Genomic DNA, 21630 nt, shown 5'->3' with positions numbered 1-21630 from the left:
ATAAACACACATGGTCATTTCATCCATTTATAATTACTCTGCATAATGTTAAAAATGTCAAATCTTGTTTACTCTGTACTGACGAAAACTTAAGGTTCGATTGGACCTTTGGCCAATGCCAGGGCAGCTGTTTTCGACCTTTCCTTAAAAAAAAACTCATATGATATACTCAAGTCTGAAAACTTGCATCTGGTTAGAATTCCTTCTAGAGCATCATTTCTCAACCTATGGGGAACATCCCGAGGGGGCATTTGATGGGTCACGAATCAGGTTCGAAAATTTATTTGTTGTATCTTAAAAACCTATTACTAAGATATATTGTTTTAACAATTTAAATTCAACTTGTGCTGTACCTAGTGTGTGCATTAGTTCAGCGAGTAAATTTCAATTTCAGCATGTGTGTTTAGTTAGATATTAGACTAGAGTAAATAAATCTTTTAAATTAAATATTTACTTTTCTAGAATGAAGTACAGTAGAGTCTCGCTTATCCGACAAAAACTGGCCAGCAGAACGTCGGATAAGCGAAAATGTCTGATAATAGGGAGGTGTTAAGAATGGATGGATAAATTGGTGTTTTAAGTCCACTTTATGCACAGTAAGGCTAATCGGGACTGGACCTACGGTTTAAAGTGGGATGCGCCATCGGGGATGCTCAGGAGGTGTTAAGAAAAAGCCTATTGAATGTCAAACTAATGTTATAATTTTACACATTACAAACCTAATTCAGTAATCATGTTTTACAACAATAGACACCTTTGTCCCTGCGTAAATTTCAACATTTAAACAACACAACAACGTTTGTCAAATTAAGACACACAGACACATACGCATGTAACAGATGATAAACTCATCTGCATACAATGATAAACTGCACTGCATTGAGTAGTGAATGACAAATACATGAGTCATAGTGTACAGTCCGGCCAAGGGAAACTAAACTGGCTGGAAAAGTACGATGTATGTTGATAGAACACCACCAAACCACCCTCTAGCATTTTGCTTGTATAGGTTCGCTTGTTATGTTTATTATTGCTTTCTGTGTCGTATTTGTGATTACATTTTTTTTTTTCCTGTGGTATGTCGGATAAGCGAAGGTCGGATAAACAAGACTCTACTGTATGTGTAATTTGTTTAAGAATACTGTAAAAGAGGGCTTTTGAAAGTACTTTATGTTAACAAAAATATTATTATAAACTAGGTGCACACACCTGCAAGTAATTTTCCTGGCACCCATGCTTATAGGTCCCATGAAGTGTAATATCCTTGAAGCTGGGTTCCGGACTGAAAAAGGTTGAGAACCACTGTTCTAGAGGATTCACATAAATCTTTGTGTTGTTTGCTTTCGCTGTTTCGTGATTAGTCTATCAAATTCTTGCTAACATCTAAGCCAAGCGTCAAGTCAACCTTGCAGCAGGTTTTCACATATGTAGATCCAAACGTGCGCGCAAGAATATAGTTCCACTGAGACGGGTTCTATTCCGACACAACTGCATACTTGCAAGAAAACAGTTAGTTAATTTGTAATATACAGACACAATAATACATCCATTAACAGGTATGGACTTAATTGGTTGCAATCACTATGCAGACGAACTTAGAACCGCAGATTCGCCAATTGGAATGTGTAATGAGTTGGAGACACACTGAAACTTCAGAGCGAGTCGAGCAAGACTGAATGCGTTGCAGAGCGCGTGGAATCGGTGATACCAGTGTTGCACATCCCACTATTTTAACCCTATGTTTATTGTAGATTGGCGAGAATGGCTGAATCTCCTGTTCAGCGCGTGGTTTTACCCGAATGTTATTTTGGGCTTCATCCGAAGGGAAATGCTCTTCAAAGTCAAGCAAGTTGTTTAAATGCATAATCCTCCTTGCGGCAACAAGATCAAAGTAAAACAGGGCGTGAGGTGAATGTGCGCACGAATTGTATCACGGGTGTTGAATGATTTGCGGTTTGAGTTTAGCAAGAGGAAACGATTGTTTGTTGTTTGACGACAAAAGAATCTGAGCGGTATTAAAAGATATCGCAGTGAGAAGAAACATGTTTATTATTTGGACGAGACGTCCTTCAACTCTGTGGGTGGGGGAAGGGGGAATAAAACATGGAAGGATACCACCATGCAAAACCACCGCCAGGGCTGAAGAAACCGACGATGTGGGGAAGGGGGAGGCTTATTGTTTCACCCACTGGCGGCAATGAAAGGTTTGTTGAAGGCGCATATTTACTGTTCCGCGCAAAGAAAGGGAATTATCAGCAAGAAATGGACAGACCAAGATTTGAATCCTGGTTTAGTGAAGTGATTCATAAATTGAAACCAGAGTAATAGCGACAGACAATGCACCTGATTGTATATATCACCAATAACAAATCATGCTTTTTTGGTGGTATAACTTGAAGTGCGGGTGTGTTACAGTAACGGATGTATTGCGAACGAAGCAACCACCTTTTTCATAAATGTATTTCTTTCTAAACCAAAAATAATAATTTGTCATTAAATTCAAGAGGGGCCTATTGTTGTTTACTTTTATCTCCTTTTATATTTCGTTTTGCGTGCTCGAAATATACATACATTCTCTCATGTTTAGAAGTTATTTCGCTCTTATATTAATGACACATTTATTAAATAATCTATGCGCAGAAAGTACTTTTAAAATTTTATGTTTCAGGAGACAAAGAGAAGCAAAAATACATTCTGCTTGACATGCATGCGGGTTTTGATGTGTTGTGCGGTTGGCAATACTGTGGATTTTCTCAGTGTCTGCGATGTAAGCAGCTCGGCGGTTGAGGCAAGACTGGCACGGAAGATTCTGAGCTCAGTTCTCGCGCGGATTGATACATAAAACCTGCTGCAAACTTAGCCTGACGCGCGGCTTAGAAAGCAAACCATGCGAATACTTTAAATGGAATTTTAAGCAAATGTAATTTTTCAGATTTTGGAATATCAATGTGTTTTTTTTAAGAGGAAAATTTGAAAACAGTGTTGGCAAGGAATAACGTCTCACGGAGTTCTCTTGTATGTACAGTTTATTTACATACCTCCCCTACTCTGTATATACATCTTTTCTTTTACAGATCCAATAAAAGTGCTCTAAGTTGCCTTTTGCACCTTCACACAGAGAAATGCACTTATCAAGACTTCAATCTACAAGCGCATTATTTAGCATAGCTCTAACCTGCCCCCGCTCTTTATCACGCAGAGGTCCCTAAACATACGGCACTCACTCTCCGTGTCTCACTATGCATCCATAAAAAAATCCGCCTCAATCCATTGGCCCTGGTATTGGGAGTATCTGAGAGCCTGGGATTCTGAGATATGAGAGAGCGTAACAAGTCAGAACCGGTATTTATACCTCCGACAAACGACCTGCCTCCAACCACCGGGGCAAGATCCTATTGTTACCTTTCAAACAGGGAAGCCGTTGAGGGAAGGCAACCGTTGGCTTCCCTGGGGCCTGTCAAGTATCTGAGCTACACTCGCTGAGCAAGATCTTCGCTCGTTGAGCAGACAGATCATTTACTTGACACTGTTTGCTCATTGATCAAAATATCAGTGCCTTTGAATAAACTGTGAATCTGTGACGAATGTGGGTGCATCGAGTGGACAAACTTTCGGTATTTGAAAAGATGTTAATTACGGAAATAGATTAGTTGATGTGAACAAAAGTGTCGAAATTTTCATTTTTACACCCTTGCACAACTTTCCAAAACTACGGTGTATATTTATATTTATTATTTGGAATAAACAACACTTTCATTTTAATACAATTACAAAAACTGGAATATTGCATCACCTTCTGTTACTTTAACTTCCTCTCTAATTATGCTATATCGTAAGCCGTTCATCATAAATAATTCCTTCCTCATTGGTCGCCATCTGCACTCGCGGCTCGCCACCCTGCCATCCTCATACTTTTCCTCTTCTTCCCTTTGCCTCACGAGATCGAAACACAAAAACGCTATGTTATGTGGCTCAAACCTGTGGCGAGCAAGGTTCAAGTTCGCTGAGCGATCAAGTGAGCAGTACTCGCTGAGCAACGCCTATTTGGCTGTCAAGTAACTGAGCGATCACGTTGCTCGCTGAGCGTACAGATACTTGACGCACCCCTGGCTACTGGGCAAAAGGTAACCTAGGCAAGAGCATTTACAAATATCCAAACTTTTACACATATGCTTTCAATTTTGCAGCTGTGTGCGTAAAAACCACACAGCCACAGCTACCCTGGCATCATCCAAGGTCAAGCCAAGCCTTAATAGGGTGTCAAGAAATTATGCTTCTGGTAAAGTTTTTTTTTTTTTTTTCTGGAGGAAAAAGTTCTGATTCCTTTTGCAAATTTTGCGCTGATTTGAAATCTGTATTTAGATTTTTCTCTGTCAGGGATAGTTTACACGAGTAATCGTAATGTTAATTTTATCTAAAATTCTTGCAATTTTAAGATGAATACTGAGTGAACTCATGGAATAATTTAATCATCTTTCTCGAAACCTAGTATATTATGTTTAAAAGTGATAATGTGATATGTGACACAATATTCGCACACAAAATTTTTGCAATTTATATTGCAATATAACATTATATCTATGCTCTTTTTCCTCTGTCTGTTCAACATGCTTCAAACTCAGGATTTGCTCAAGTTCTCTAATTTGATGTCCCACAAAGTACCTTTCTTTCGCTTTGCTGGTGAAAGACGAGGCAATTTGTTTGAAATACACTTAAATCTTCTTCCAGTTTTGTCCTTAGCCTTTACAAATTGTTTCGTAAGGCCTAGCGTGGTGGGAAGAGGAACATCACACGCTGTATAATTTTTCTCCCACTTGTCAATTTCGTTGAGACCAATTATTTTTTGTGAAGTGGTTCTTCTGTCACAGGTATACCACTTGCAGAGGAAGCAGGTATACTTTGTGTAGCCAGGCTGCATTCCCAATATCATTGCAACCATCTTGAAGTTGTCAATTATGCTCATTATATTCCATGGATTTCTTCTAATACAGGTATAACACCATTAAGCCTTGTTTCCATGATATGAAAAACTCAATATGCTAACCAAGGCAGAAATTTATTTTATTATAAAACGTAAACTAAACGTAACGTTTCAACCTTCTAGCAAGGTCTTCATCAGACTCTGTACCAAGTACAAATGTAACCAGGTACAAAAAGGGGTGATATATATCCACAAACATTACTCCCCTCCAGACTATTGGAAAGTTGTTCTGGAACATTCTAGCAGGTGGCTTTCCCTTGTCAACTGTACTTTCACCTAAAAGGCTAAACATATTTTCTTCCATCTAGAATGTGGTTGGACTCTTTATCTCATGCTCTTTTTCCTTCATTCTTCTTCCTTCTTCTCTCCTCTTTCTCTCTAACACCTTCTTCCATTCTTTGTTAACTTCGGTCCCCCATTCCAGTTCATTGCGTCTTCTTCACCTTTCTTCTCTATTTCCCTGGCCTCCTTCCATTTTCTCACTAGCATTCTCTTCTCCCTTCCTATCTGCTTAGCTTCATCCCACTCTGTCATGTCCTGTTTCTCTCGTGTGTTTAAATATCGCATTTCTCTCTCTCTCTCTTAAGTCATACATCATCCCTATGTTGTTTCAACCTGTCTTTCAGCCTCTTTTTCATTTCTCCTATGTAGACACTCTGACATTCTTTACATTTTACTTCGTAGATAATCCCTTCCTCTTCCTCTTCTCTGTTTTCCTTTTTCTTGTTTGAAATAAATGCACAACTAGTACGTAATTGTCCCTCCTCACCTTAAAGCGTCTAAATCTCTTGTTAATGTACAGCTTCAGCTTTCATCTTAAGTGGCCTTGTGGTAGAGGTTTTTCATTGAATAAAATTATGTATTTTCTTAATTTTGCAACTATACCTAAGTAGGGAGCGATTGAATAAATGTTAATAAAAAATGAAAAAAGGTCAAGTAAGAAGGAAAGAATTTTAGATTTGTTATTTTGGTAGACACCCTGCTTAAGCAGAAATAATAAATTGAGTAAAAAACATTGTGTCTACTAATGGAATTTCTTGAATTATGGGGATTATGCTTGAATTCTATATTAATTTCCGTCAAACTGGGCAAATTGTGACATCTAGTCATCCCAACTCATATGAAATCTATATATGCATGTGTGTGTAAGCCAGAGTGTGTCTGAGATAAATTGTATTAAAGTCAGAAATTGTCACAGTTTTACATCTGGTTTGAAATGTTGGTTTCGACCCTGTTTGTAATAGGCGATATTCTGATTTTTTTCTCATATCATACAGGCCAGGCAGCAGTGGTCAGCAATATCCAGTGTATCAGGTCGTCTCGCCTTCTACCATCTCCACTCACCCGAGTTCTCTCCCAATGGCTTCTCAGGTGCCGGTTGTGACCAATCAGCAGGTTAGTAAGTAAGTACGTAGTAAACAGTAAGTAGTAGTTTAAGAATACTACCTCTACTTTTAGTCATGAAGGTTGAGAAGTTGAAAGTTATCCTTTTTTTCAGAGCCTCAAACACAATGCTAAACATAGTGGTGATCTTTTCATTTTGTTATACGGCGTACGCTTTTAGAAGGAACATGAGTTCAGCCAATACGCAGCCAGTGCTGTTGCGCTGCTGCCAAACCAACTGCTAGCGGAAGGGAAACACAGAGAATTTGCTGTGTCCAATATTCAGCTTTTTATGGGTATAATGCATGCATGTGATATTTGAGTACAATGAAATATATAGTGAAGAATTCTACACAGGATTATATCATATCACTGCAGCATATAAGAGAAACGCGTACCTGAAAGAAGTTTGAAGGTGTTTATTGTAGAGGAACTGCAAGACCATCATCATCACTCTCATTTCTGTTTTCTGGCATGTTTCCCAGGAGATTTGAATAGGGGTTCACTGATTTCTGTGCTAGATACTTTACCCTGTTTTATAATCCGCAGCACAGTATGCACACATACATCACACGCTTTAGCCGTAAGTTCTCGACTCTTGAGAAAACACTGTTTCAGCATGCACGTCTTGCGAACGCCAATTCCTTGAAGTAAGAATAAGCTTTAAAACTAAGATTTCTGTCGTGTGAACGTAATACGAGTATTTACCTTTGGTGGCTGTACTACTGGTATGTACTAGGTTTCGAGAGCGACATTATTAATTTGATTTGATTTGCTTTATTTTACTTTGCTTTTCTGTCACTTTTAGCTAATTGCGAAGATGGGAATGAGTGACGATATAATGAAATTGATGAAGGGACGTTCATAACATCCATGTCCAGGCCAGGATTCGAACCCGGGACTCCTGGCATCGTAGAGCGATATGCTAACCACTCCACAATGACACTGGCGCGACATTATTAAATAACACTCACGCAACACACACACTATTGCACAACAATCAAGCATAAGGGCTGTATTGCACATCGCGCTACGACGCCAGGGGTTCGAATACAGACCTGGGCATGGATATTTGTGACTGTCCATTCATCAATTTCATCATATCATCACTCATCCCCATCTTCGTAAATTAGTCAAAAGTAACAGAAAAAGCGAAGTAAAATAAATCAATCAATAAGGGCTGTATTGAATCCTCTCACAACTGTTCTTCATGCCGTAGCAGTAACATTATCTTACACCGCCCTTGTTATGAAAATGCTGAACTCAAAACTGACCCAGACTAGCAATGTTTGTGAACACACAAGACAATGAAAGGTCATTGTGCACATTCAGCCGAATTTGACACCCATAGCTTTACCAAGACACAACAACTCATCGAAGACATGGCAACGAAAAAACAACAGACAGAATACGGAAGGAAAACGAAAGGGTCATTGTGTGCGAGTGTAGTGACGTGTTGTTCCCCGTGTTTCTTCGAGAAACGATAACTCCGGCTGTAGGCGACGGAAATTCATGGGACTTGGACAGTCAGGTTCAAAATGTCGTTCCCCATCTTATGATGAACCTTAAAGGGACGAGTTTTATGAAAACTTCTTGCGTGCAAGAAAAATACAGAACATGGCGTTTAACTCGGGCGCCACAGTCTCCTAACTGTACAACGTTGCACTCCTGGCATTGGCTGGTCGCCACGCACACCCTCTGCATGGCTCCGCCCGATATCGCTTCTAAAACCATGCATCGTATAGTAGAAAATATTGTTTTTAATTAACATTTTGTGCACTTTTGTCATATATGCCCGATGGCATAGTGGTAACGTCATCACCTTGTAATCAAGAGGTCCCAAGTTTGTTACGCAATGGAGGCACATAGTGGTTCAGATCCCACTGTAAACCTAAGTCCAGTCCCGATTAACCTTTCTGTGCATAATCAAGCAGTAAAAACCAAGAAATGTGCTGCTTTAATCATAAGTAGCGATGAAAATTTACTTTCCAGCACTATTTTGCATCTTGTGACACAATTTATTTATTTTCAGATGGTTTCACGAAGAGACGGTGTAGACGTGCATCATACTTTACCAGCTTCGAAGCCTAGTTGAACGTTCTGAGGTAGATTTAGGTGAATTTACCCAGTGAAGACTTCAACCTGGGGCTTTGCCCCGTGGACTTCATGTGTGGTTGCTGTGAACCGGGGTAAAGTAGGACTTGGGAGCTATGTAGGGTACAAACCACCCTTTTACGCTCAATAGTACAAACTACAATGACATTTTTCCATCTTTCTTGTGTTCAGAATATCATTATGTATGAATATGTTGTAAATATATGAAATTTAACTACACATATGTATGTGTGTGTGAGTGTATGTTTGTAAACACATCTGTGCTGTGAGCGAGTTTAGTTGTAGCATCGCACGTTGAACCTCATGTTTTAATCATTTTATTCGTGTAGAGCAAGGATGCTAAGAGTGAATTGTGTGGGTGTTAACGTACAATTACTTTGGCATGTGTGCGTGCGTGGCCCATCTTTACAATTAAGTTTAAGTACATATTTTTTCTCTGTCTATTTTTCGTTGTTATTTATGTTGTTAACTCGAAACGTATGTTGAGGCCAATATTAGATTGTAGAAACATAATTGTGGTTGAAAATTTCATACCAAAAAATGAAATGGAAAAGTCATTTTAAAAAAATGACAAAGTAAGTTACATTTGTATTGGTGTTAATGACATTTTTTATAAATCTGTGGCTGCTTGTTAAAAACATAAATAAATAATCAAGAAGGTGTTAGGTCTTTTTTTGTGAAGTACTATCATTTTGCAAATATAAAATCTCAAACCTCAATACATGTGCACATGTCCTTAAATCTAGAATTTTCCCCCTCAAATAGTCGTTTTTTTTTTTTATACTTGACTCTCTAGAATTACCACCAATTCAAATTAATTGCTTTTCTAGTATATGCAGCAATGTGGATACAGTTCGATAACTAGTGGAGGAAATAATTTGTATATGGATATATATAAGGCTATGACGTGTGGTGATAAACCGTTCATAAACAACGTGAATAATCTGCATCCTTATTGGTTACTTGGGGAAAATAAGCTGTTTTAGAAATTTTTGCACTAAACCAGGATATTTCTTCTTCATTCATAAGAACAGTAACAAAAATGGCAGAATTGTGCATTAAATAACGGTTTCTAGACATATTGGATCAACATTACTATGAACAATTTCACCAATATGCTCATTGAGTATCGTTAAATATCATTTGAATGGTCTTGCTCGTTATCACCAGCTGGACCCTGTGGCTGAGTGGTTAGCACTTCGTGCTGCGATGCCAAGGGTCCCGGGTTCGAATCCCGCTCGGGCATGGTTTTGTGTGAATGTCCATTTATCATTTTTGTTGTTTCATCACTCATCCCCATCTTCGCAAATTAGCCAAGAGCACAAAACGCGAAGTAAAATAAAATAAATCGTTATCACCACCCCCAAGTGTGTGAAGTGACGCAGCTTGTAAGAAGAAAAAAATGTGTTGTGGCGTTTGACATTTGAGCCAAACTGTACCTTTGGCCTGCGACAGCAAAGTAATTTTCCTCACCTTTCAAAAACAACCATGATATACCAAATTCTGAAAAAATGCATATGTTTAGAAACCCCTAGTGCTGAAGTGAATCTTCATGAAGTTTTCTTTTGTTGTTGTTTAGACATCCATGATAGTTTTTGTGTTGCCATAAGCCTAGTTTCTGTCTCAGATATCAAAACTACAACAAAAGCAAAACACATGGAAAAGTTCTCTTGAATACCCGAAAAGGAATTCTAAAGAGGTGTTGCTTATCAAAATTTTGAATATCATAGCAGTTTTATTGAGAAGGGAGGAATTCCCGAAAACTACTTTGCAGGGGCGGCGCAACCTTAAGTAGAAACAAAATGTATTTTCCCAGTATCTTGTATATCTCCCTCTTTCTTAGCCTTCCCCTACACTCCCCCTCCCCATACCTTTCTCCCCTTCTCAAAGAGACAGAGCCGGCCCCGGTGGCAGAGTTGTTAGCACATCGTGCTACGACATCAGGGGACCTGGGTTCGAATCCTGGGCTGGGCATGAATGTTTGAGAGTGTCTATTCATCAATTGCATCATATCACTCGTCCCCATCTTCGCAAATTAGATAAAAGTGGCATAAAAAGCGAAGTAAAATAATGCAAATTAATCTGTGAGAGAGATGCAGCATATGGAAGGGATACTACAACTGAGGACCTATAACACACACTCTCTATCTCTTTCTCTCTCTCCCCCTCCCCCTCTCTTACCCCTGATCCCCCTTCTTTCCTCTCACAGATTGAACCTGCGAACGAACGAAGGAGGGAGGGGGTGTTAATAGGTGTGTTGTTTTGTACTTGTAGAAAGAAGGTTTGTGTTTTTAACTGTAATTGAACATAAAAACATCATCTTACAAAATTATAATGATGTCAGATTTGCCAATTTTTATGCTAATGAACTAATTAAAAACTTACTTTTTGTAACATTAATTGCATTTCAACTTCAAAAGTTCATCACCTTGCGAGCTGCATGTGCACATGTGTTGAAGGTTAAATCTTGAAAGATGTACAAATTTTTATAGATTAGAAATAGTTATTTTAAGTCCCAAAGAGACTGATTGTACTACATAATAGTATATATATATATATATATATATATATATATTTTCATTGAGAGATGTACCAATGCTGCAATAGGGTGCAACAAATGTTTTGTGTACATTTTCATAACATTTTTTTATTACAACGTTTGCATTAAAAATGTGTCAAAGAAGCAATAGAATGTTTGTTTTGCTGTGCGTGTGAGTGGGTGTGAAAGTGTTCATCTATTTTTCACTTGATAAAACTGTTTACTGCATTTTTGTTCCAACGGTGCTACTTAAAAGATAATGAAAGCGGAGGAAAGAGCAAGAGATAGCGTAATACAAGACTATGCGTTACCGAAGAGTGTAAAGAAGTGGATTTTACCTTCCATGAAAATTTGTATCGTATCAACATTAATTTCAGTGCAGTTCAACCAGTTTGGGCATAGAGTATATATGAAAATTGTGGCTTCACTGAGGATCGAATCTGAGTCTCTCTCATTCTGTGCTAATGCCCCACCATTGAGCCACTATGCCAACTTCGATCTCTGTGAAGTTCCCATATCCCTTTCAGGTATACTGCAACTTCTTGTTAGACACTAATGCCATCTCTTTGCAACTGAAAGAACTAAGCTTTTTTTCCCACAAGGCATTGTGCAGAGCAGACAAGCCAAAAAGATGGATGAGCGATTTGAAGAATGTGCGTGCAGAATAACTACTGCTGTTATTAAAAACTAAAAGAATAGTGTGGACTAGAAATTGGCTCGAAAGAGAATATACAAGGGTCATCCAGAAAGTAAGTTTCATTGCCCAATTAAGATAACACAAAATGCAATGGAACAAAACACTTTATTGTACACTGAAGTACAGGCCTTGGACTATGTTTCAACATAATTGCCATCCCTGTTGAGATGGCATAATGAGACAACATATATTGTATCCCCACATTGAAGAACGATGCCACCTTTGTTGATAACCAAGTGTGACACCAGCACCAGATGAGGCAAAGTCTGGGCTATACGGGGGATGAGGAAATGTTTCCCAGCCAAAGTCTGCGTTGCAGCTGCCATATGGGGATGAGCATTGTCATGAATGAAAACAACAACACGGCTCACAGACGCAGATGGTCGCCCACTGTGTTCATCATGATGCACATTGTTCCATCCTTCGTTAAACTGCCGTACCCATCTCCGTGCCATTGAGGCACTCATGATCTGTTCACCAATTTCACGGTGAATTTCAGCTGCTGACACATTCCGTACATTCAAAGACTGAGCACATTTCGCACGTGGCAGGTGTTTTGATTTTATTGAACATTACCGAACCCACTACGAAGCATTTGCACTTCTGTCTTATCTAACACTGACGTTTCTGCCTTATTAATGGGTCCAACTAATCGGCACGCTTGGGCATGCGCACTCTTGCGACATAAATTGCAAACGGAACTTACTTTCTGGACGTGCCTTGCAGTAATCAAGGTGTACTCAAGCTTTTTAATGAACTCTGGTATGTATATTCATACATGAGATTTACAAGTAGGGTAACACAGTACTGTTGCAATTACTCTTGTATTTATGAAATACTTTACTAATGCAAGTACCAAGAAAGTTGCACAGTATTAGCATTACTGTACTCCCCAACTACAAATATATCGCAGCTTAAAATCAAGATACTTTGGCCTTTTTCCTGCTTTTATTTCGTCGTAAGCAAATTATCTTGGAGCACAAAGTGCTAATTTTCCTTTAGATTTTCTGTCTGTGTAGCAATTATATTATTTCGTGTTTTACATTATTGAAAGTGGTATTACAGTGGTATTCCAATTTATATATTCCCCTGATTATACAGCGTGCCACAAAATGATTATCAGGGTTTCATAGTCATTTAATTTCCCTTATGTAGGGTGAGGCAGTCAAAAGGGAGGATTTAAAAAATTCACAAAAAATAGAGAGAGTAAATATTAGTTAATTTTTTAAGATGAATGTACTGTACATGAGTTGAAATTACGTATTTACTCTGAGACTCCGACAATGTGTGCAAAACCAAGGACGCCATCTTACTGACACCATATTAAAAAAAAATTAACATTTTTCATGTACACTAGCAATTTCAACTCATGTATAGTACATTCATGTTCAAAAATTTCTCTTTTTTTTGTGATTTTTTTAAATCTTCCCGTTTGACTGCCTCAACCGATTTATGCGGTACAAGAACAAAGCTTGTATGCGAGTAAACAACAACTTGTTTACATAGTGTACTTTATTAATATTTCATGTGAGGACCATGCATAAAATATTTGTGACTCTTTCGTTCGACACGCTTGGACATCCAAATCTCTTCCCTTTGCAGCCAGTTCTTTGGAACTTATTAAACCATCGACGAATGTTGTTATTGCTCGGAGAATCACTTCCAAATCTCCATCGAAAAGCTCGCTGAACTGAACAAGCAGAACGACACCTTGCAAATTCAATGACACAAAAGGACTTCTGTACAGGTGTCACCATCTTGTAATACACTTATGACTGATGGGAAACAAATGATAAGCGCTTAGGCTAGCAAACTTCCACAGCTGTTCTTATCATATAAAAATTCACCTTTGTCTGTTGCAATATACCAACTAATCGAAACCTCGATAATTATTTTGGGACATTCTGTATATTTTACCTTTCTGGTGCCAGTTAATGCAAATAATATAAAAAATTTCCTCTTTATAAGTTGTTTTAGCATAGCTGCCTGAAAAATAATAAATCGAGTTTCCACTGTAATATATTCATGAGTGAATTTATTGTGTGTGTGTGTTGCACCATTGTTGCCAGTAACTATTTAGTTCATATGCGCAAGCAGTGTTGGTGCATCTTGTCAGCTCTTTTGTAACATGTGGAAAGAATGATTAATTCCTACAGATACTGTAGTCTCTTTTTGTAAATCATTGTGAATGATTTTACAGATCCTCCTTTTTTTGATAAGTGTTGCATTAAGGAACCTGTGTTCAAGTGGTTGAAGACAGTAAAAAAAAAATGTTATTGTACCAAAGGACAGAATGTAAATTAGTGTAGACCACTGCAAGTGACTGAGTCCATTGTCTGAATGTATATGCAAAGCTGGATAATTTATGGCGGGAAAAAAAATGTGTGTAGTTCTTCCCATGTTCATTATCATCAATAAGAATATTAAATTTGATTTTTGCATATCCTTTCAAAATTATTTTGTTGTGTATTTGTACCTCAGTATTGTTTGCAAAACTCAGCCATTTTGTGTAGGATTGTCAAATAATAAATCGTAGTTCCCATAGAAGCTAATAAAAAGAAATACTTGCTTGTGTTAAAGTCACTTCGAAAGCAATTCACAATCTTTGCACTAATTTTTCATCAACAAATATAAGCAACTCGCATTAGTGTGGTAATATAGAATTTTAAAAAATGACAACAGTGTGTGTAAAAATATTATATTTTAATGGTAGCCTGTCAATAAAATTTGATTTCTATAAGTAGCATGTAATTTAGAGCAGAATTGTGCCATTTTGTTATTTTTTTATGAATGGATGTAGCTCATGTGCCTTGATTTTGTAAAGTAAATGTCAGAGTACACACTTTTTGTTCTTGTAAGTCACAGCCGCATGGTTACATAACATCAATGAAGGAGGTGTATGAATTCTTAGGTTCATAAAACATTTGCTGTTTTATACCACATCAGTAGGATATTGGTGTCAGATAAATTTTCACATTTGTCTGTCCCGTTTCGATAATACAAGCCCTTGTGTAGCAATGCAGCGGAAATTCATAACTGCCACTGTCATCTATTTTTCTCTTAGAAACCTTTTAAAAACGATGGAAACAACAATTGTGCCAGTAGACCACCTACAGGTTGAATTGCAGGATTTAACCCCTCAACCGTAAAACATTTACGTATCACTGTGTACATGCAAATATTTTTAATAGTCGAGCCAATCTTAACTCCCGGTGCAAGAACTACCACTGTTGCTGCGCTTACCTACGAAGAAACTTTGTCAAACAGCTGATTAGGCCTACCACTGCCCCCTATTTGGGCAACAAGCAGCAACCTTAGAATCCCTCCTTCCGGAAGTAGCCAACAGGGAAACCAGTTTTGTCAAAATAACCATTCTTCACTATGAGTGGGTGTCGGGAGTTAGTGTGACTTGGGTAAAATGAAGAGCATTGAAAGTTTTGTGTAATGTAGATGGTTGCTCTGCACTGATTGGGCATGCAGTCTGTCACTAATATACTAAAAAATAAGTGTTGGTTTCAGCTAGGGATGTGCCGAAGCCGATTACAGATGTATAAAAATCGGCAGAAATTGACATATCGGCATCGGTATCGGAATCTGCAAAAATCCGATATTTAAACCGGTACAGATTATACTAGAGTTTTACATTCTAACAAGTTTTATATTCTAGTTTTGTAAGATTTATTGAAAATTTGCTTATGATTCGTCATTATTGTAGAGTTTTTGTAATAAAATTATTGCAAAATCTCATTCAGAGGATCAACCTAACTATAAATCTGAAATAAAACAGTACATTGCTGTTGTATTGGAAATTCAAACCTGAAGGAAGTGCTGAGAAAATACTTGGGCGGGCATACCTGCTGCATCAGTATTCAGTGATTGAGTGTTCGGTGTTGCTGAACAGATTTGCGATAAGAGAAGAAGTAGGTTACTTCCTGAAGTGCTTCCAAATCTCGTGTTTCTGAAGTTGAATCTGGCAGAACAGGAATTCATTTTGCATTTCAAGGAACTGCTTGTGTACTAATGTTAAATCTCTAGGTTCACATAACCTTTTGTAGATGCAAATGTACATTCGCATTTCTTAAGAATATATATGTATATACATGTGATATGCAATAGAAATGTACATAGCAAATTTATTTTTGTCATGCAGAAAATGACATCCCATTTCTGTTTAATAATCTTATGTATCGGAATCGGTTAAATATTGGCATCGGTATCGGTTCCAAAAATTATCGGTATCGGTACATTTTCAGCTTCGTCACATCCCTAGTTTCAGCAAAGAAATTACGTGTCAGTGACAACAACCATGCTACATGGGTGCATGCATAAAGAATAGAAAAATGCTGTCTTTCAAGGACTCTTATAGTTGAAATGAAACTTCAGGGAGGAAAATGTCACCAGTTCGGTATCTTTGACACAACCCCAGAGGAAGCCGACCTGACACGTGTCTGGTATCGAGCCACCACCTGTTTTTTTTTTTTAAAGCGCACTTGTCACATTTCCCTGCAGTGTTTAAGACATCCATTCATTCAATGGGACGTTATACTCCCAAGGTCTTTATATTGTATTAAAAAGTAGCACAATACAATAACACAACCTAGCTAAGATAATGCAACTGCAACCTCGTGTTCAGAAATCTCTAAAGAAACTGAATTGTCAACATCTGATTTACTCCACGTGGTCTTGACTAGTTCTGGCATTTCTTGGATGGACGCTATTTGTGGGAAAGGTTTCAGGGAGATGATTTACGAGACTCCACGTGGACCTGACATGTGGTTGTTACGGGGAAAACTGATCTTTTGGAACTTCCTTTGAAGTAAACTGGTCGTCCAAAGCGGACAACTATACCAGGAAAGGTTTATAATCTGGATGACCTGTACATGCTGTGAAAATTTGTCAATAATGTATGTTATGAAGAAAATGGCACTGTGTATTTAGAAATTTGTTTTGAATCAGGTACATGAATTGTGCATATTCATAAAAATACTAGCAAATTAACAGTTTGTGCACTCGGTTACAAGAAAGTACGAATTGCTTGGTCCTGTCCGTACTTTTTCAAAACTTACTCTACAAAATGAATGTAAAACCACATGTTATTTTTAGTAATGAATTGTAATTCTTTCATGCATGTAAACGTAGATCAAATTAATATTATTTAACTGTAACCATTTTTCAATATTTATGTATTTTTAGTGCATACTCTCGAACTAACGTAATGAATAGTGAAATGGGAAGAATCAACCGACAGTTTGGGTACTGTGTAATGCTCAATTTTATTTCTAATTTTTAAATAATGAAGATGAGAGCCATTGTAGTGAAATACCTCAAAGCTAATTGTGTCGAGTAGAGTCTGCAGAGAACTCCCTCCTGACGGAGTGAGTATTTAGATTAATACTTGTTTTCCTAGAATGATGTTTTTTTTGTGAAGTTCCCGTATATGTAAATGTTACTGTTCATTTTTAAAGAGGAAAAAAGTGCTACTGTCTTGTAAAATTGGCTATGTTGTGGAGAATTAAATCTTTTTACATTACGTTTTATTTTCTTTTGCTCATAGTGATTTTTAATACGAGGGTCATTTTTCTTGTAGTGGCAACACTGTTGGTATACACTTGTCAGTTGTCGCTGGGACAAAAGACAATCGGGTCTTGTTTAGTCTTGTACTACGGATCGTGTGTAGGTGATTGGTGCTGAATAGTACTGTTGTGTGTTAGAAGACGTTAAAGTGAAGTGTGTGTATAATACTGCCCTGAACAATGTTCACGCGTAATGAACAGCGAATATTCATCAAATTTCAGGTTGCACGTGGAAGCGGAAGGAATGCACGGCAAATTCAGAAAGGCTTACACTTCAATTCCGGCTCGTACGATCTGGCCACGTCTCGTCAGTGGCAATAATGCAAGCAAGGAATCCATTACATTCCCATCTGTGCCATTGCTGAACTTCCTTCAGGATATGAAGTACCCATTTTGCTGATATTTTACGAAGGCAGATATGGTAAAGTGTGGTCCCCATGCCTCGCATGAGCACTTATGAATTTGCCGTGCAACCTGAAATTTGATGAAGCTTCGCTGTTCTTCACACGTGAACATTGTTCAGTCGGTATTGTACACACGATTCGTATTAGAAGACTAGAGAAGACCCGATTGTCTTTTGTTCCAGCGACAAGTGTATACCAACAGTAACAGTATTGCGACTTCTAGAAAAATGGCATAAAATGAATTTCAAAAGTAAAGGTTAATGGGTTATATAAATGGTGACTGGCAACATTGCCAGATTGCGCTTGTGCGAAAGCTGTAAGTAGTACATTGAGCACATAGTGGCTGTATGTTCACCAGTCTGCTGTTGAGTTGCAATCCACTTTATGCACAGATAGGCTAATTGGTACTGTACCTACAGTTTAAATTGGGATCCGACCACTATAGTGGAACCACAAGCAAAACAACCTGTGCAGACCCGCGACTCCTGTGCACCATACTCCTGGGAGGGGGGAGTGGACCATGCCTCCTTGTGGCCCGAGCCGAACGGAAGATGGGAAAGCTGTGCAGGGATTTTTCGTCAAAGGTTTTTTTTTTTTTCCTTGTGGTCGCTCTATGTGTGCCTCTACCGGATATCACAACTGAGTTCCCTTCATTACAAGATCTTGATGTTACCACTATGCCATCAGGGAGGCCTTATCAGTCTGCTGTTTTTGCCTTTTTCAGCCAACCTTTGTAGCAGTGTGTTTAGCACATCATGCTATGATGCCAGGGGTCCTGGGTTCGAATCCCAGCCTTCGCATGAATGTTCTTTGTTAGTGTCCCTTCATCAGTTTCATCCTAGCATCACTCATTTTCATCTTCACAATTAGTCAAAAGTAACAGAAAAACAAAACAAACCAAGTCAATGAATCAAACATTTGTGTTTGATTCATTGTTGGCTGAGATAATAAACAGCCCTGCTAGTTGTGAAATAAATGCATGAAAGTATGCAATATCTACAGACCGAAACGTAAAATGGATACAAATGCTGACAAGACCTGCCTAAGCAATTACAAATATCGTATCACAGTGCAAGAAGTACGTGTACATCCTTGTTCACTTACCGAAAAGGATAATCATATTCTGCGAAATAATAAAATGCAGCTATAACATTCAATCGAACATCATTTCAATGTGAAAATAATCGTAGAAACATAAAATGTCAGCGTAGGCAGTTTCAGCCCATTATCATCTATTTCATTTTTACATATCTTTGTAAGATGTACAAAACTGCATTTTAACATGGAAATAATGACTATGTTCACTTAATTTTCAATCTCGCTTTGTCTTTTACTTCACGATCGATATTTGAGGACCCACTACCATAGACAAATGATGGAATTATGTGTACTAATAGTGTTCGAGAGTTTGGGTATATTTCGCTCGTTCGAGCATTTTTTTTTGCTCTAGCGGAAGAACTATCAATTCTGAAATCCATGTAGGTTGCCCGTGCGAACTATTTGCCCCTTGAGCAAAAAAACGCTCATTGGACTACTCTAATTGCGAAGCACGTGAATTCAAAAGTTCAAGAAAAGCATTGCTTCACAATTTGCATTTTAAAATTACCACCCCGAGTGCTAGTGTCACTTCCAAGATGGCCGCCGCATGTAGGATACGTTGTTTGTTTACATTCAATTAGTAGTAGAGTGTGGTGATGGTTGTTATGGAAGAAATGTTTAATTAATAATTCATTCTTAAACTATTTTCATCTCTGCAGTTAATCGACTGGCATTTGTTCCAAAATTGATACATGTAATGCATTTGACAAAATACTTCATGACTTTGAAAAAAAAAAAAATTATTGGTAAAGTACAATTAAAACTTCACTTTCCTGGTAATATGCATCTTTTGACAAATTAAGTGAACAGACTCATACATACTTCGTATTTTTTTTAAACTACAGAATTATCTCCAATGCCAGTCTTTTGTCAATTAATTCTGCTTTTCTGAATTTATTGACAAATTTCATGATTTTTTATAAAAAAATATTCTTTGTTAACCATAAATCAATTATTTATCCATTATTACTTTACATGTGAAGTAAATATTCTAAAAACTTGGTTAAGTTGGGTTCTAAATGTGACATTAGCTAGCTCTAATGGCTTTGCATTAGTCTGAAAAAATTTTGTTTTTTGGTCTTGTGCACCTAAAAAAGTCAGGGAATTTGTAGACACCCTGTCTGACTGCCTCTTCTCCTAGCTACCCCATTTAAAAAAGGCCCCCTGCACCCCCTTCCAACTGTAGCAGTCAAAGGTGGGATCAAGGGATGCTCTAGCCCAAGTTTGCTTTGCCCATTTTTTTCTTGAGCATGTCTGCCTGATCACCTATATATCATGAATCGAACCCGGGGACCCAGATGGCAATCAAATCTCACAACATATGTACAGTGGGTTGCACAAGTATTGCTTGGCAAACTGTCCATGGTTATTGTCATTAATTTCTCTCTGTTTTTTTTTTTTTAAGGAATATATTTTTATGTATGCTAATGTTGTCAGTTGCTTTTGGCGTTTTGTTTCAATTCTTGATGCTCTCATTGGGTAGAATAATGTACTTGAACATGGACAATTTGCTTGGTAATATTTATGCATCCCACTGTACTATACAGGGTGTTTCATAAATAATTGAGGGGGTTACAAAAATTTATTGCAAATAAACTATGGAACTTACGTTAATGAAATCAGTCCAGAACGATCATGGAACGCAAACAGTTTGTGCATTTATGTTTTGTTAAGCTGAGAGTTCATATGCCTGCCGCTAGGCGACACTCAAATCACTCGGTGTTTTGTGCAATGTTTTGGTCACCAAGATTACCAGACCTAACACTGCGTGACTTCTTTTTGTGAGGTTTCATCAAGAACAATATTCGTCCAACCATGCCACATGATATCGCAGCCCTAAGGAAGCGTATCATCTGTCACCTTTGGTGCACACATTGAACATTTGTAGGTGTAAAAAAAAATGTGTTCTTCGTTCTATCTGAACTGCTTTCATTAACGTAAATTCAATACTTTACTTGCAAAAATCTTTTGTAACCCCTCAATTATTTCTGAAACACCCGGTACATAGTATGGTGCATTAAGCAGAAAGTACTGGAAATTTGGTAAGTATTTTGTTTCTGTTCATTGTGATGTATAGACATAATAATTATGCTTATGTTCATAAAAATATACACATTTTTTTCCAAATTATTCATTATTATTATTATTCTATTCTCTTTTCCACTAGATGAACGAATTAGTGTACTATTATTAACATTAAATGCCGCATTCAAAAGAAAGCTTTAAAAATCAGGATAAAATTTTAATCATGTAGTTTATGTTGTTTAACTTCTTAAATGAAACCAGTTTTTTTTTTTGGAGGGCTCAGCGATTGCATAGTGGTAACATCGTTGCAAGGCATCCTAGGATTCATGTGAAACTTATACCAGCGCAGCGGCATGTGTGCAAGGACGGATGTGTGGAGTTTCGTCACGATCAAGCGACAATTACGGACGCCAGATCAAATCGGTTCTAATTGATCAGTTTGTGGACAGCGATTGCAATTGAGCTATGGGCGACAGCCAGGCGGAAGCTTAATCCGCACAAGTAAACTTCGGACACGGTCCGTCCTAGTTTGGAGACAATAGAGCGTGGTGGAATAACCTCTCCGGAACCGTCATTCCAACGTGCGCCTAGCGTCCTTTTTCAAAATCCAAATAAAACGAAGGACATGGTTTTTCCATACACAGTCTTACCGCGATCCTTGTAGCGAGAGCAGCTCCGTGCTACCTCTCCATATACAGTTTTGCCGCGATTCTTGGAACGAGAGCAGCTCCGTGCTACCTTTCGTGTACAGTGGACTTTGTTGTGTTGTGCGAACACCAGTGTGTGTGTGATAGGCAGTAAGTCTACACGAGTGC

General features: G+C 38.0%; 1 protein-coding gene across 5 annotated transcripts in view; it reads left to right on the top strand.

The window, feature by feature from the left end:
* LOC145981498 (zinc finger protein zfp-1-like) overlaps nt 1-17219 on the top strand; it is a 90668-nt gene extending 73449 nt beyond the window's left edge. For 4 of the 5 annotated variants that reach the window (XM_083114773.1, XM_083114774.1, XM_083114771.1 and 1 more), the window contains 2 exons: nt 6259-6376; nt 8397-17219. In XM_083114773.1, coding sequence (XP_082970899.1) covers nt 6259-6376; nt 8397-8459 — 181 coding nt within the window. In that variant the 3' untranslated portion in view covers nt 8460-17219. Of the gene's footprint in view, nt 1-6258; nt 6385-8396 lie in introns of all 5 variants that reach the window. The other variant, XM_083114772.1, reaches the window with a different exon arrangement.
* The last annotated feature ends 4411 nt before the right edge of the window (nt 17220-21630 follow it).

Source organism: Lepisma saccharinum, chromosome 29 (genome assembly GCF_977018435.1).
Source record: "Lepisma saccharinum chromosome 29, izLepSacc3.1, whole genome shotgun sequence".
In the NCBI taxonomy this organism is placed as follows: domain Eukaryota; kingdom Metazoa; phylum Arthropoda; class Insecta; order Zygentoma; family Lepismatidae; genus Lepisma; species Lepisma saccharinum.
Note: the sequence above shows the minus strand (reverse complement) of the source record. Positions and strands in the feature narration are given on the sequence as shown.